The sequence below is a fragment of the Cotesia glomerata genome, linkage group LG5, assembly GCF_020080835.1.
Source record: "Cotesia glomerata isolate CgM1 linkage group LG5, MPM_Cglom_v2.3, whole genome shotgun sequence".
Taxonomy (NCBI): Eukaryota; Metazoa; Arthropoda; class Insecta; order Hymenoptera; family Braconidae; genus Cotesia; species Cotesia glomerata.
Window position 1 is genome coordinate 19,307,902 of NC_058162.1, and position 17,272 is coordinate 19,325,173.

The window sequence follows — 17,272 nt, forward strand, 5'->3', positions numbered from 1 at the left end:
GAAGATACGTTGGATAATCATTTTAACAATATTTTTTTTCCGTGTACAAAAAAATTAATTTCTCAATACAGCTTGAAGATAGCTGATATTTTGTTCAATTATGTAGCTAGCTGACCACCGGAAATACAATCTTCTAATTGATTCTTTTTTATCGTTCACTCATTTAATCGGGAGAGGAAGTTCAATCGGTGTGAAGAAAATACTATCCATGAAAAAATCTAAACGAGCTTCAAATAGAATTATAAATAAAATTAATTTCATGAAATTTGTTTGACATTTACTTTTCATAAAATTTATTTTTATAGTGCATAGTAAAGAGTTTTTTTTTTTCCTATCAACATTTGATTAAAATTTATTAAAAAATTGAAAATAGGATTAAAAGTATTAGTAAAAACTTGTACATTTCTACTTTTTGCATGTCTTAAGCGCGAAGCGCGCAGGTATGCTCTACTCTCGCCTAAAGATCGTGATTTCGATTAAAACGTGATTTTCATAATTTAAACGAAAAAAATTATGGATAAAAAGCATATTGAAATAAATAATAGTAACTATAGAATACGTTAAAAAAATTTTCTTATCGATTAAATAAGATTTCTCAGAAAAAACTCGTTTTTCTGATGAATTAAATGAATAAGAGCGTGGTATATACGGGAACTATGGGCTTGATAACACCACAACTTTGTAAAAAATCACTTTCACGATTTAATTTTTTTTTTGTTTGATTCCTGAGGAAGTTTATCAAAACCCTTGTGAAAATTACGTGTCAAAATAATTCCGTTTCGATATAGTTAATTTTTTTTGATTGTCAGTTCGGTGACTTTTTCTGCGATTTCGGCAGCCATATATATTATTTTTCATAAACAGAATTGAAATAACTATAAACAAGCAGAAACTATACATACATGATGGTATAATTACTAACTGTTTTATCATCTATTAAAATTTTTCTTTAGTTCGACCTACAGAGGGGATAATACTACTCGCGGGAAAATTAAAATTAAAAACAAATAATTTTTGTTATGATCTAAATAATTTATGTATGACATGGGCGCTTAAGGCATGCTCATTTGGAATTTCCAAACCTTTATATTAATTTACTCGCGCTTAAGGCATGCATATTAGAATGTACCAAATTTTTTTATGTACATCAAAAAAGGTTTATAAATTATCATTTTTTTGAGAATGATGGTATTGTATGAAGATTTTTTCAATTCGAAAGCTTCAATTTCTTGAAGCAAAAGTGAAAATATTTTTCATGAATCATGCGGTTTTTTTTCAGTGTACGTATGAAAAAACATAATTAATAATGATAATACAGATATTAACATTAATATAAGCGTACATACCATGGGTAAAGACAGGGTAGAGTTAAATCTGTTTTAGCAAATAAAAAAAAATGTGATAAGCATTAACTCTAAGCATTCACGTGCACACAACATCAAAAGAGTTAAAAGAAGAGATAAACAATTCAGATGAAAGAGAACGTGGACGTTATGAAACACGTTCTATATATCTCGCAATATTTTTTCTCTCTTTCTGGCTTTTTCCTTTCACAATGCGGTGATGATAATGACGATGACGATGAAGATCATGATGATGATGGTGACGATGATGATGACGAGATGAAAGCTCCGGGATAGTGGAGAAGGATAGATAAGGTTACCGACCTGAACCATCCTGCCGAAGTAAGAGATACCGTAAGTCGAATTATGCTTACCCTTACATTTGAACTTTTCGTCCCGCATAACGTCAATCTTTCGCTTAGCAGCTCGTTTGGGAGATTCACATTTAGCCCCGGATGTTTCGATTGGATGCTCGTGGAGATACAAGCTCAGCCACCGTAAGTTGCAATCGCAAATAAACGGATTTTTCGCTAAATGTCTAAAAAGTAAATATTTATCATTATTATTTAGTTTATTGATGTTATTAGATTCAATTAGTTATTAAAGTTTATAATAACAACAATAATACGTACAGTGTTCTGATGCTACGCAGATTGGCAAAAGTTCCATTGGCAAGTGATTTAATGTTATTATCGTAGAGTGATAGCAATGTTAAACTGGTGAGGTCACGAAATAGATCGGTACGTATGCAGGAAATATCGTTGGCATTTAGTAGACTGAAATAAAAACGCGAATAATGATTAATTAACGAGTTTGTGACACAAACTCTATTCTATTCATATCATCATCGTAGAGAAATGAATTTGTAGAGAAAGATAACGCTAACAGTTATTGAATCAATATGTGCACTAGCACGTTCATTCATTTTAATTTAAACTCACAGTAATTGCAAACTAGTTAGTCCTTGGAATACTCCACCAGGCAGTTCGGTTATTTGATTACCGTACAATACTCTGAAAATAAATATTTCAAATTATTTTATATAAGTGTGATATATTATTTCTTTCTAGTTTCTTATAAAAATATGTCAGTTCATTATTTCTCAAAAGTATCTTTTAAAAATGAACTGAATTTAAACATTATAAGCAGTTGGTCATAATTTCTAAATATTTTCTGAACTATTATATTTTTGTTTGTTTAGAATCATTTTTCTCGTAATTTGACTGCTTTCTACGCTAAAAATTATAAACATTTTTAACTTTCAACCCAGCGAAGTTAAAATGTATTTGGGTGACCAGAATTTAAGGCAGTTTTGTGCGATTTATAGTTTATGCTATTGCTTTCTTTCTCACTCTCTAGTCTTGCCTCTCACATCGAATATCACTTACTTGCTTCTACTCATGATTTTTCAAGTATAATTTACTAATTTACTAGTTTATTGATATTTCATTGAAAATTATTCGGTCAGGAATTTCTAAATTTTTCAGGGTAGTCGCAAGTAGAATATTTTAATTAGTATGAGTTTTTCACAAAAATTTAATTGTCCTTTCTCTGAAAGAAAATAAAAATTTTTCGTTTAGTCACTCTCTTCCCGTGCCGTCAAAAAATGTCATCTTTAAATCTAAGTATCTCACGTTAAGTATCATCTTTTGATTTCTAATTTTGAGGAAAATTGTATTATAATATCTTTAATAAATATATCAAAATTTAGAATTTTCTGACATTATGCCGATAGCACAACAACCTTCTTAAACTAGCTCCTTAAATTAAATGCGATAATTTGTAAACATTTTACAATAATAAGAAATTAAAGATAATGTACGTCGATTTAGTGTGGGATACCAGCCTAATATTTGTCACTTAAATTACAGTAGCAATAGTTGCCTCTCTGTCGTACATTTGTGCCTAGTGCTTTATTACTATTCTCCAGTATGTCAAAATTGCGAAAAAAAGTTTTTAATTCTTTGATACTCATGTTTATAGGTCGGTAAAACATATTTATAAATATATATAAGCTTATAAGCTTACATTGAAGTTAAAAAATCTTGAGCATCTAGAAATGAAAAAAAAAATAAAATTTTTTAATGTTTGTCATTTTAGCGTTGAAAAATCAGAATCACGGAAAAGAGGATAAAAAATGAAATTTAATTTTTTAGAAGATTTAAAAATTGTGAAAATCTTTTAATGCTTTTAACATATGATGAATATTTTTCCATAGAAAACTAAAAAAAATCATTTTTTCGTACCATCGTAATGTATACTAATTTTGTTTTTATTTGCATCTAATTAAATTAATGATCATCGTAGTAATTATAATCACTATTAATTAAAATCTATTATAACAAAGATGCTTACAGAGATTCAAGAGACTTTAATCCGTGGAAAGCGTCAGCAGCAACTTTTTTTATTTTATTATTACTTAAATCAATTCTCGATAATTTTCTATAAGGTGAGAACGCCTTCGGTGGAATTTCCGTAATGCTATTTTGCTCAAGCCGCCTGGAAAATAAAAAAGGCATTACAATTATGCGTCATCATAGTTAATTAATTGGCTGTGTAATGTGATTAATCGATTGATTGGCTGATTAATTAATGAATTGATAAATTAATGATAGTTATGATGATGATGATGAGTTGATATTATATTTGAATATAATTACAATTCAGTGGTGTCCTCAGGGAGATGAGTTGGTACTTTTTCCAATGAACTCTCGCGACAATTGACAATTCCATTGGCACATCTGCACGGATGTGGACACTGAGGTTCAGCGGTACACTCGGATCCAGTCCGAACTTCTACAAGGCCTGGGCACTTGAACTCGTGCTCCTGGAAGTGAAAATAAATTCATCAGCCAATTACATTGGCATCTGGTTTGAGTGTTTCAAGTAGTCTGGTCAGCAGTTTTAACAAACTTCTTTTTCTTTCGGGCTTTTTTTCTTTCCATGAATTCTTTTTATATTACAAACTCTAGTTCTAAAGATAAACTCAACTCGAGTGCCAGAATACACTTTTACTTTTTAATAATTTTGTTTTTTCAGAAGTAAAAAGTGAAAAATGTCGAAGTAGTGAAACCGACGGTCAAAAAACAAAAAATTATGAAAATTCGACTCATTTGTCTGTATTATATTTTTATTCCACCTCAAATATAATGAATTAGATAGGCAATGTAGTAAAAAGGTCACTTTGTATTGAGTTTTAACTTTTTTTCTTCTTACAAATTTTGAAGAAATGAAATGAATAGAATTAATTTCTATTACCCGCTTTAAAAGCAAAACATATGGCTAATTTGTAATACATTCATATTAGACTTCTTATATAATTAAATTATTTAAAAATGATAAAGCACGAAATATAGATGGATCTTTCATTTTAAAAAAATTTCATTTCGTCAATTATGGAAAAACCTGGTCGTATAAAATGTTATATTAATTGTTGATTAGTCTGTATGCATGTACTCTGTTTATAAATACTCGTCACCAAAATATTGACACAATTTTTTTGTTATTAGCTGCATAATCACTGAGTAGTTCTATATTCAAGTGGCTGTCTAATTCCGTGTTGTTTAACTAATTTAATTGAATTAAATTTAATTTAATATAATTGATTAAAAACTTTTGTGATCGAATGGATATCTACATTTGAGTATGAATTTAGTTTTAAGTCACGCATGCGCACTATCAGCTGGTTTGTAGCTATAGCACATGCGTTTTAGGTTTCTCATTGGAGTGAAAATGCTGCGAAAAATTTAAAACTAAAATTCAGTCACAAATTATTTCTAAATTTTGAAATTTGGCAGTATTTATTATAAAAGTTGATTGTTATGAAAAAATAAAAATGAATCCTGATAAATTGATGCATAATCTGATTTTTAATCCTACACATTTTTTTACAATTTTATTGGTTCCGTTTTTGTATAAGTTTTGGAAAATAATAAAATTTAGTTCCGTTTTACTTCAAAAGTCAGCAAGAAAATTTTCTTTCTCATAAATATCAAATATTTCCAATCAGATGAAGAGCGTAATCACGCTTCGCGTTTAAAGTGTGCAATCTACGTAATATTTACCATATTTTTTATTGTATTATTTTTATTGATATTATTATCATTACTTTGTTTGGTTTATTTTATGTAGTAAGGTCTATTTAAATGAGATTTACAACAGATATTCGTATTTTAATAAAATTACCCCGATGCCCACCCACAGAATTGGCATTTTATACAAACAAAGTGGTTTAAACTAAAAAACATGAATAAGAAAATAGTTTAATACTACAGAAGAATAAACGACAAAATCATCTCAGCCATATACAGAGACGATTATTCCCGGTTGTAACATTTATTATTATTCTTTTGTAGTTACTTTAAAGTGCCGGTATAAAACTGGTTATTCACTTTATTTAATGTATCGTATATGCGTACAAAAAAAAATAATGGGTTAAGTTTATTGTGTACGAGCATTTAAAGTTGAGTCAAAAGACTAACTAAAGATCCCAGACTCTTTTCCACGGTTTATGACATACTTGCAAATCGACGAGATTCTGTCCCTTGAGATGAGCCGGCGCGGCACATTTCGTATGCTGTCCAAGTCGCGGAACACTCTTTAGATGGCGTGACAGCCAGGCTAGATGACAGTCACAAACTAGAAAGTTGTCCGTGAGTTTCAAGGTACGCAATCGCGCCAAACCAAATAACATCTCTTTCCCAAGGGTTGTTAGTTTGTTGTTGTTCAATGTTCTAAAACAATTTTGTTATTATTAATTAATGCAAAATTATAAATAAAATTTTTTTTATCGATACTTACAGAATTTCTAAGTCTTTCAATTCTCTAATAGCACTTTCATCAATGCACGTCAGTACATTATTATCAAGTAATCTGTAAAGTAAATTTATTATTTTTCGTTTATTACCAGGCCCTATAATTTAATAATATTGATTATCGTAGTAAACAGTCAAGTCAAAACTTTTTTTTATTTTTCGATTGAAGAATTAAAGATCGCGGAAAATTGATATTTTTTATTCATAAAAAATTTCAAATTTCTCTATAATTCGTTGGGACACCTAGTTTTTTATTGTTTAGATTAAATACTTATTATCTTTTTAATCACATCGAATGAAAATAAAATTTTTTAATGATTTTTATTTATATAAAATTATAATTAAAATGCAAAGTTAAATAGATTTTCAAAAATAATTACTTCATGAAAAATTTGGGACCAAATTAGAAACATTAGATATTTTTGATTTTTTTTTTTACCTGCACGGAAAAAAGTGGTGTAAAAATCATATCAGATGATACGAAAACTGTGCCACTGGTGATGACTGAGGTGATTCTAAAATTACACCACATAGTGATGTAAAATCTGTATCTATAATGTATATTTAAATGAAAGATATTTGACGACTTCTGTACTTTAACCTTGTTTACAATAGACAGTAAACATACGTAGATTGGAATTTTTGACTGGTATTTTTATTGAACATTCTTTTAATTTTCAATGCACAAAATCATACACGGAAAAAACAACATTTAACTGGTTTCCCGAGAAAAAATTTTTCTATATATAATCTTCGTCATATTTGTATTTTCACTGTTACAACTTATATAAAAGCTTGGTTTACTTCATCCTTGGCAATCTTGGCTCCAAATAATGATCTGACTTTGATGCAACAATTGATATTATATAAAAAAATAAACTCGACTGTATCGAAAGCTGCTCTTAAGAAAATGGTGAGACATTTATGGTATTTGAGTGATCAATTAGCCATAATGTCTCTATTTGATGATTCTATTGACCTGACTGTGAAGAAAAAAATGATTGAAAACCTAATAAATAATAAAACCGCAAATACTAAAACCATAAAATATGAAGTAGCAAGCGATTCAGATGAATTGCTAGAAAAAGATATCGGTAACTTTATTTCTGTAGAATCGCTCACCATATTTCGGCCTCGAAACCTCTATTTTCTCAAAAATTGTTATATTTTCGTTCTTATCAAGAAAACAGTTGAAGTTATAAGAAAGTTGTCAGAGAATAATTTGCAGGAAATTAAATTTCCTACAAAAATACCCCTGTATGGATTTTCTGAGGTGCGTAGTCCAAAAGGTATAAACAGGTTAATGTATTAAAATCTACAAAAAATATGAAATTTCAATTTTTATTGTATGATTTTTCAACTGACGCTTTTTTTAACAAAATTAACCTTATTCAACTTTTTTTTTAGAAAAAAATATCAGTAAAATCCAGAAGAGATATTGAAAAAATTTTTTCAACGCTTTATCTTCAAGAATAAAATGTCTCATGTGAAATTCTGATATTTGTTGAGTTTAAAATATTTTTTTTGTTCTTAGTATAGAGATATATGCCAAAATTAGCTTTAACGAATCAAATTTGAAATAGTATATTGTGCAACAAGTGCGATAACGTCGCACGAGTTGTACATACTATATTGTATTACAAATGCGGCGATATATGCGAGCACAATATTGGGGGCCATGGGCAGAGCCCCGGTGGGGTCCAGGAGCAAAGCCCCGGCGAGGGGTTGGTAACAAAAAATAAATTTACACATTGAAACAAGCGACACATAAAATTAAATGACATTAAATTTAGCTGTCACTGCAATTTTTTAATTTTCTTTAACAAACAAATTTGTTCCAAAAAATTATTCATAAAAAATTGCATTTTTTATTTTACAAAATCTCTACATGTCAATTTAAAAAAAATTTTTTTTTGTCATAATTTATTTGTTACACAAATTATTAAAATTATCAAATTTCTGGTAAATTAATTTTCATCACAATTAAACAGCTCAATATTAATTAATTATTTTTACTTTCGTTAAAAATATGAACGTTGTAATGTCAATCTCACTTCTTCAATATTGACAGTTAGATTGTGTTTTTTTTTTGTTATTTATTTTAATTGTAGCAGTTTTCATCGTCAATTGCGTGCGACGAGGATAGTTTGAGTGAACTAAGAATAATTTGCGTACGATAAGTAAACTTGTCGCACTCAAATAACAGTTTCATTTATGAAAAAACTCATGCGTAATTTTAAAATGGGCAAACAGCTCTTTTTCAACCGCAACAGCGAGCGCCAAGATGCTACTTTTCCCGCATGAGTAATACAAAATTATTTTTTGCATTTGTTACTTTTATTTCTATTTACGGCACTGTTAACCTTAAACAAGTGTTTATAATTTTACCGCGGGAGAACAATGAAGTAAGCTCTGATTACAATTATTTCAATGTAAGACGCTTTGCTCTCTACATCATACGTTTTACTTACGTATATTTGAAAGCTCCACGGTAGTAAAATCAGTGTAATAAACAATCAATTTTTTTATCAATAAAAAATAATTGAATAAAGTTAAATTTGTTAAAAAAAAGCGTATACTGATTCGATAATAAGGTAGAGTTAAAAAATCATACAATAAACATTAAATTTTCATATTTTTTTTAGATTTTAATACATTAACCTGTTTATACCTTTTGGACTACGCACCTCAGAAAATTCATACAGGAGTATTTTTGTAGGAAATTCAATTTCCTGCAAATTATTCTCTGATAATTTTCTTATAACTTCAACTGTTTTGTTGATAAGAACGAAAATATAACAATTTTTGAGAAAATAGAGGTTTCGAGGCCGACACCGACGAGACGGGTTCAAATACAAAAAAAAAGGTAGAGGGCACTTTCAAAGGGTCACTAATATACTACGAATTCCGACTAATCGCAATGAAATACCATCAAATCAAACGGAGCTAAATTAATTTAAATTCATAAAATCATGATTTATATGTTATTTAAATGGGAAACATACATCGATCGCAAGGAACCACTTAAAATTAAAATTTAGGGCTTAAATTTTCAGGGAATTTTTTTTTCGATAAAAGGAACAAAATTTTTATGGATCAGCGAAAAAAAAAATTTTTCGTTTTAAATGAAGCACCCTACTATATATGGAGCAATATACAGCCATGCAATATTATATATAGTTCCATATGTAATTATATATAATCATACATGATTATATATGGAATTGTATATGAAGTCATATATAATCATACATAATTATATATGACTATATATGGAGCAATATATGTTGTTATCATATATATATAGAAACCAGTTAAATGTTGTTTTTTCCGTGTAGGTTACATATTTCTTATGTATTTATTATTATTTTAAGAATAATTATGAAAAGTATATTTGTTTAAATCGATGACAGAAAAATATTTATTAAAATATAGTCAATATAACTATTTATAAATAATTACTTTAACTAATGCATAGTTCGATTAACTATAAAAAAAAGTCTATAGAGTCATGTGGGGTAAATGTGCGCAGTGGGTAAGAGTGCGCAATCCCATGTAATTCGGACTCAAAAGAATGGGTTTGCGCACTCTTACCCTCTGCGCACACTTGCCCCACATGACTCTAAATCTATATTTTTACACTTGTGACGTTATAATTCAGCTAATTATTCATTTTTCTCTCAGTGTGTAATTCTAATATTGAACTACTAATGAAATGCAATTTTATTATCACTTGTGGTGTAACTTTTAAACCAATATTTTTTTCCGTGTAACTGTTTACTAATCACTATTATTATTATGATTATCATAAAAAATGAAAATATTCTTACAAGTGCTTTAAAGCAGACACCCCCCTCAGAGTTTTTGGCCCAATCATTGCAATTTGATTGTGACTGAGATCCCTGTAAAACAAAGTTAACAAATTAAAACAAACTTTGATAAATAAATGACAGCGATTACTACTAGTACAGAATACTACTTGTAGACATGAAACCGAGAAAGAGAAAGAGAAAGAGAAAGAAAGAGAGAGAGAGAGTAAATGAATCATGTCATAACAAATGTCATTGATCTGAAAAGTTTTGTGTATAACGCAAAATTGTGTAAAGTCGTTGTTGTTGTTGCGAGGTCATGTCACGACGATGAATAAATGTTCAGGGCACTTGCACTTGTCACGAGTTTGGCCTACTTAAGCTAGTGCATTATTAACGTGTTACCAGTAGGGTCACCGTCACCTCCTATACCTGGTAGTTAGTCATCATCATGATTGAGGATTGTAATATGCCACAACTGTCAATAAATCCGATATTTACAGTTTTGATAATGCACAGTAGGCATCAAACGTCTAGAGTTTTGAAAAAAATGAATAAACAAATAAATTGAAGTAGCTACGACTTACGTCTCGATAACGGGGAACATTTTTTCCGGCTACTCAGAACTTTTCGTTCCGCTTAAGTCGTGTACACGTGTGCATTGAACCGCATCGAGTTCATTGTTCTTCGCAAGCACAGAGCGATAATACTGTCGGAATACTTGAAGAATGTTTGAGTTTGAAAGAGTTAAAGGCCAACAAAGAGATCAATTGACTTGGCACAGTTGGCTATTGGCAAAGAACACCTATAATACATGCGTACTTTTTGTCGGTCATTACTTTCTAGGATTAGGCTGCATTATGGATCGCTTTATTTACATGCTTAAACGTATGCATTTTTTGCGACAAAGAAATACGCTTTTTTAGACTACTTTACTTTGCTTATATAATTTTTAGTCGTTGCGAGATGGCTGTGAAAGCAATTACTAAAATAAAAAGCGTAACAAATTTAAATATGCACTGCAACAGAAATTTTTTATTGAAGATTATATTGTCCTCAATTTTAATGCTTCTCTGTGAACAGTGACTTTAAAAAACTTGTAGTTCAATGACAAGCTTTCCACTTAAAAGTTTAACTAAAAAATAGTTTGTATAATTATTAAAAAATGCAAATATTTAATATACTATATGTTTTTCTATACTTTCAAATGTTAAATTTCGAAAAAAAACCCGATTTGTTTTGGTGGCCACATGCTACTAACGCCCCCAGTTGAAATTATTGGAAAACAAGTAAGCAGCCTGTTTACTCGTTACGATAATCTGTATTTTCATTTATATTAGACATGACTGTCTGGAAGAAAGACATTGTGATTAAAGTAATACTCGTCGAATTATATTATTTATAATTAAATTAACAACCAGCAAATCGTGATCATCGGATTAGTTTACCACATCGATAATAAGAAAAGAATTAAAAAATCATTAGATTGATTGGTTTTTATTAGAGTTATAGTGTTGACAATCTCTATCATTTTCAAATTGTCGACCATACTTTGACGACTTGCTTATAATGAGTGTCATAATTAGTTCAAGTAAAATTGAAGCGTTCATCAACAAAAGTCTTGTATATTTTATAAATTTTGACCATTAATACTCTTTAAAAGTCTTGAATCAAACGATCATATCGAACTTTATCAATTGAATTTTAATCGTATTATTTTTTAATGCTTGTTTTTTATTACATGAACACCTCCTGGTGCTTTAAATTACTTTTGAATTTATACATTCGTGGATTGATAAGTATTGAAGCTAAGTATTTAAGCTTGAAGATAGAGTAGATTCACTTGAAAGTTATACTGGAGGTACTGCAGTCTACGCTGTTAACCAGACATCAGTGATGATAGGTTAGGGACCGTTGGGGCACGGTTCGCCGTTCACCGTCTACTTCTCCGAAACTCGCAATCTGTAATTATGTTCACCGTGTAGCTAAGCCTGCGATGTTGAGGCGGAGGATAGTAATGTGTATGATAGAGAGTGGAGCATTATTAAGCTTCGGAGCTGGAGTAAGACAAGCATGGGGAGATCCAAGTCCCAGTTCGCTCGACCCAATCGAGAAAGCAATTACCGAATTTCGACGTCGCACGAACCCGCACGGGACGTTCACGATTCCGCAGTGGAATTCGCAAAGGACTCAATGGACGATTCTCTCTTGATCTCTCGTTGCATTAGCTTCTGGATTTCTCTCTATTCCAGATGCGCGGCTTACACTATTGATAAGGCCAGTGTTAAATTCATCCGGCTAGAAATTTCGGATATTACTATTTGTTGAATCTAAATTGTATTGCTATTGTATATGATATTTGTATTATTATCCCTAGATGATACGATAGTTTAATTTTTTAGTGTATGAATTTAGTAAAATGAAACATATTTATTCAATTGAAAATCGATAATGAATTTTCAAGAATAGGTGTATTATTGAAAATTAAAAAATTCAGATATGTCGATCATAAAAAAAATTATAACTTTACTTTACAAACACTGTAAATCTGAAAAGATCAGTTTTGTTATAATCGGTTAATTTATTGCATCTCTTAAGCTTGAGTGTGAAGGTATACAAAGTATTCTTATAAAAAACAGCTTGAATCGCGACCGTTGCGATCCAGTTAACTGCCACGTACGATACTATCGCTTCTGTCAGTATACAATTTTCTTAACAGCCGAGACCAGTGATTGCAGTTTCAATCGGCTTAGCGAAACGAATGGAAATTTTGAAAAAACGTTTTTAGAGATAATAGATAATTTAATAAACTATTTCACCACAAAGCGTTTTTTTCAAAAATTTCATTCGTTTCGTGAAACCAATCGAAACTGCAATTGCTCTGCTGTTGGGAGTGCGACAGAGATAGTTCCGTTGAACTCCGTGAGAGCAAAGCGAGAAAAAGATGGTCTCGCCTGTTAACCCTATCATTCTCTTGATAGCAATATGCGTATCGTTATAGTACCAATATCATATTGTGCCTCGCAGAAAACTTTTTTTTAATTGTAGCTTCATTTTTTCAATTCAATTTTTTTTCTTTAAACTCTCCTCTTCTGACTTTAGGAAAGTTGCATAATGAATATTGCAGTTCAACATTATTTCAATGTCAGTTCCAAAAACTTTCTGTCCTTAAAGCAGCCATACATGAAAAGTTATTTCTAAATACAGCTTGAATATAGCTGATACTATGTTCAATTGTGTAACTAGCTGATTACCAGTAATACGATCATTAATTGATTTTTTTATGGTTCACGCATTTAAACGAGAGAGGGTGATCAATTCGTATGAAGAAAATATTATCCGCAAAAAAATCTAAACGAGCTTGGAAATTGAATTATAACTAAAATTAATTTTTTGTAATTTATTTTTCATTCAAATTATTAAAAAAAATTTTTTTGTAGTGTTTAGTAGAGAATTATTCTTTCCTATTGATGTTTAATTAAAAATGATTAAATAATTGAAAATAGGATCAAAAGTATCGATGAAAACTTGTTGTATATTCAAATTTGATTTTAATTAATTTACGCGTAATACGAGTGTTCAAGGCATGCATGTTTGAATTAACTAAACTTTTTCTTTTGTTAATTTTAAATTATGTTTTTAATTTTTGAAAGTTGACAGATAATAAATACTCTGCTAATGTAAATACAAGCGCGTTCAAGTAATCCATTAAATCTCGCTATATATTTACAATTGCAACTTAAATAAACAATTATAACTATGACGACACTTAGCACCTTCATCTGCTTTCTCTAAAGCGATTTATTTCATCAAATTTAAAAAAGTACAAATATGTATAAAGATTAAGAGATCTTTATTTTAGGATAATACGATTTAGCAATTGCTTCTACCAATTAAAGTTGGAGAAAAAGTTTTAACGATGCTGCAACCAGGCACTGGATTCCATGATTATCTTTAAATCCTCTTGGCACGAATCTCCACTGGCACAAGACCACATAAACTCTCTTGGTATTATTTTTATTCGAGAAAAAAAAAATAAAACAAATAAATAAGTACAGAATAGATTAAATATTTCAAATAGCTATTTTAATTAATGTTAAAAATATAACGAATACACTTAGATAGTTCTTGTCAAAGCTAGTTGTTATGCTTTTAAACAGGAAAAAATATCAATTTTATATCGAACATAAAAGCGTTCTCAAGTCGTATCCTCGATTATATTGCATTTCATTACACATATGAGAAAGTGGGTTCGAATGTACAACAATGTTTTCGAACAAGTGAAGGGCGTTATTATCATTATTATTTATTTTATGTGCTTGAGGATGATGAGACACCAACAACTTTAGAGTCTCATTTGTCTGGCCACTTTGTCAGATGATGGATGTATCTCATGCTTGGCATCTCACGCCAACATACCTCGTCTCGATTTTCCGTTCTGCTATGAACATAATATCATATCATATCATATCATATTATATTATGGTATCACATATAGCTTTACTATACTACTACATCTTTTATTTCTACCATTTGTGTGCATCATTCATCGCGTGCACTTTTTGACTTTACAACTCAACTCTTACTCTCACTCTATTTCTTGCTCTTCTGCAATCATTCTATCCTCTGTTCTCCTTTATAGAACGGCTGAAAAAGATCGAGAGATAATGCCAATGTCCTGGTACAATCGAGATAACTATTAAATCACGTCTGAGCGTTTGCATTTTTAATTCTGTCTTCTGATAATTTTAGTTCTACCATCAAACATTTAGAATCTCAGTGACTTAATTTTCAATAAATATTTATTTTGTTCAGAACAAAGTTTAATAATTGGCATATTCATAATCTGGAACAAATAAAACTAGGCATTCATATAGACAGTATACTAATGAACATGTAGAGGAGTCGAGTTCATTGTAACTCTTGGAACAGGTGACTATATTGACTGTAAAGAAGGTAAGTCGCGGTTCTTTAAAATTTTACTAAACTTTCTAGTTATCTAGTTTCATGGTAAATGTCATAGTAATTATTTCAATATCTGTCTCTGTTGTATATGTCCGGTGATTGCTTGATATTTAATTATATATCTCTTAAGTATTGGGCATCAATTTAAGTTAAAAAATTGTCTTGAATGTCGGAATTGACCAATTTCAATGTGATTCTTAAAATATTTCTGCAAATTTATCAATTTTATCGTCTTGAGAAATCTTTGAAAATTTCAAAAATTTACCATTATTAATTACTTTGTTAAATAATAATTACAACGTATGTTACTGATTTTAGTGCGATTTTAAAGAAAAAAGTTTTTATGTTGATAAAATTTTGTTTTAGGAATAAAAAAAAAAAAAATAAAAAATTAACCGATCAAGGTCCAATTTTAGATAGTTAAAAAGCTTACTTAGATCTGACATGTTATAGGCAATTGATCTATTAGTTTAAAAATAATCAGAGAGATGAAGATTTTTTTATAAATTTATTCATTACTATATGAGTCATTCTGTTTCTATTCGTTTTAACTAAAATCTTTATAGTTTGAGCTATTTCAACAAACAGTTAATAACTTAGTTAGGGACGGACGGGCAAGACGGAGAGGGCGGGTAAAATGAATAATCGTTTCAAATCCCTGTTCGGTCGGTAGAAATACTTTAGACTGCCATCTATCATTCCATTATATAACTACCCGCACCGTTGTTGACAAAGAATCGGTCTCACATACTTGTGGCATTTTTTTTTTATAAATATTGAAATTTAGGAAAAAAATTAAAATTTTTAACCGTAAGTATACAGAGATTATTTTAATGTTGTTAAGGACGATGCAAATTAAAATTTTTTAAATGGAATATATAATTAATGAACATGAAATAATCAAGTTATTTTTTTTTTTATCGCTGTAGTTTGTAATAATTTAAGGTTATGTTATAAAACTACCAGACGGGCAAAACGGAACCGGGCAAAACAGATACTTTCTGTTTTTTAATTAAGTTTTAATTGTCTTATATATTGTATTTAGCATATTATACTTGTTGCAGATGGTTTATAGCTATAAAAGAAAAACAGATCGTGCTAGTTGGTCAGAGGAAAATTTACAAAAGGCAATGCAAGAAGCAAAGAAAACATCAACACTTAAAGCAAGCAAAATATATGGTATCCCGTATGAAACTTTGCATTGACATATGAGTAAAGGAACTTCAAAAAAGAAACTGGGCCGCTTTGAAACTATTTTTTCGCCGGAGGAAGAAGAAATACTTTTAAAATATACCCACGAAATGGATTCTCTCTTTTATGGGCTCACACGACCTGGGTTTATAAAAATTTAGAAATCTTAACTAGCTCTTCTATAATCACCACTCAAAAACAAAAAAAAGATACTGCAGCTGCAAAAAGAAAAGCTCCAATTGATGCTCCAAGTCCATCCGGTGTCAAAAGACAACGACAAACAAAAAAAGCCTTGGGAAAATCTATGACATCTTACCTGTGTACCGTATGCAAAGAAAAATATGTATGTTGACCCGCCGAGAGAAGATTGGATACAATGTAGGACCTGCCAAGAGTGGACACATGAAGCCTGTTCTTTATATTCGGGACGTGGTTCATATTTTTGCAACGATTGTTTTGATTAAAATGCGTTTTCTAATCAGTATTTGTTTTGCCTGACCTGGGTATTCGTTTTGCCCGCCCTGGTAGGGCAAAACGGATAATGTTGACTTTTTTTTTTTTTTTTCAATTTTGAAGAAGAATTTTCTTATTTTTATTTCCATTTAACTTTAATTATAAACGTTAATGAACCAAAGAATTATTAGCCAAAGCTAAGAATAAATATGATTATAATATATATTTTTAATTATATTTTTAAATTAACATATCCTTTTTGCCTGTCCTTCCCCTTACTATCAATTGTGCCTGAAGAATTCTGGTAAGATCCTGTGGGAAATTTAACTGACTACAAAAAAAGTTCTTACAATTTCTCCATCAATAGTCATAATTTTCGTGATATTAATGAATTAATCTAAAAAATTTGGGAATTTGCTTAAAAATGTGTTTTCGGTGATTGATGGCATGTAACTTGATAAACAACAGCGGAATTGAAAAAATTCTAAGCACCAGTTTTGTGGAAAGTTTTCTTTCTAAAACCAATAAGTTACGAGATAACAGTCGATTAACAACATACTTGGGGTATTAAGTAAACTCTACGTGATTTAGATGAACAATGCCTTACGAATAACTTAATTTTCAAGCATCTTAAGCTTTAACTAGACACATCATACGTGACAGAACATCCACAACCAACTTTTGAAGGAAAGATTTT

The 17,272-nt window shown here is 30.0% G+C and overlaps 1 protein-coding gene across 2 annotated transcripts in view; it reads right to left on the reverse strand.

Moving 5' to 3' along the window:
* The window catches only part of LOC123265890 (protein slit), a 441,502-nt gene that overhangs the window by 38,807 nt on the left and 385,423 nt on the right, over positions 1-17,272 (reverse strand). Inside the window, exons 5-12 of one of the 2 annotated variants that reach the window (XM_044729853.1) lie at positions 9,988-10,059; positions 6,144-6,215; positions 5,863-6,076; positions 4,004-4,170; positions 3,699-3,842; positions 2,285-2,356; positions 1,976-2,119; positions 1,724-1,881 (exon numbers count right to left, since the gene is read on the reverse strand). In XM_044729853.1, the coding sequence (XP_044585788.1) occupies positions 1,724-1,881; positions 1,976-2,119; positions 2,285-2,356; positions 3,699-3,842; positions 4,004-4,170; positions 5,863-6,076; positions 6,144-6,215; positions 9,988-10,059 (1,043 nt within the window). Of the gene's footprint in view, positions 1-1,717; positions 1,882-1,975; positions 2,120-2,284; positions 2,357-3,698; positions 3,843-4,003; positions 4,171-5,862; positions 6,077-6,143; positions 6,216-9,987; positions 10,060-17,272 lie in introns of both variants that reach the window. The other variant, XM_044729852.1, reaches the window with a different exon arrangement.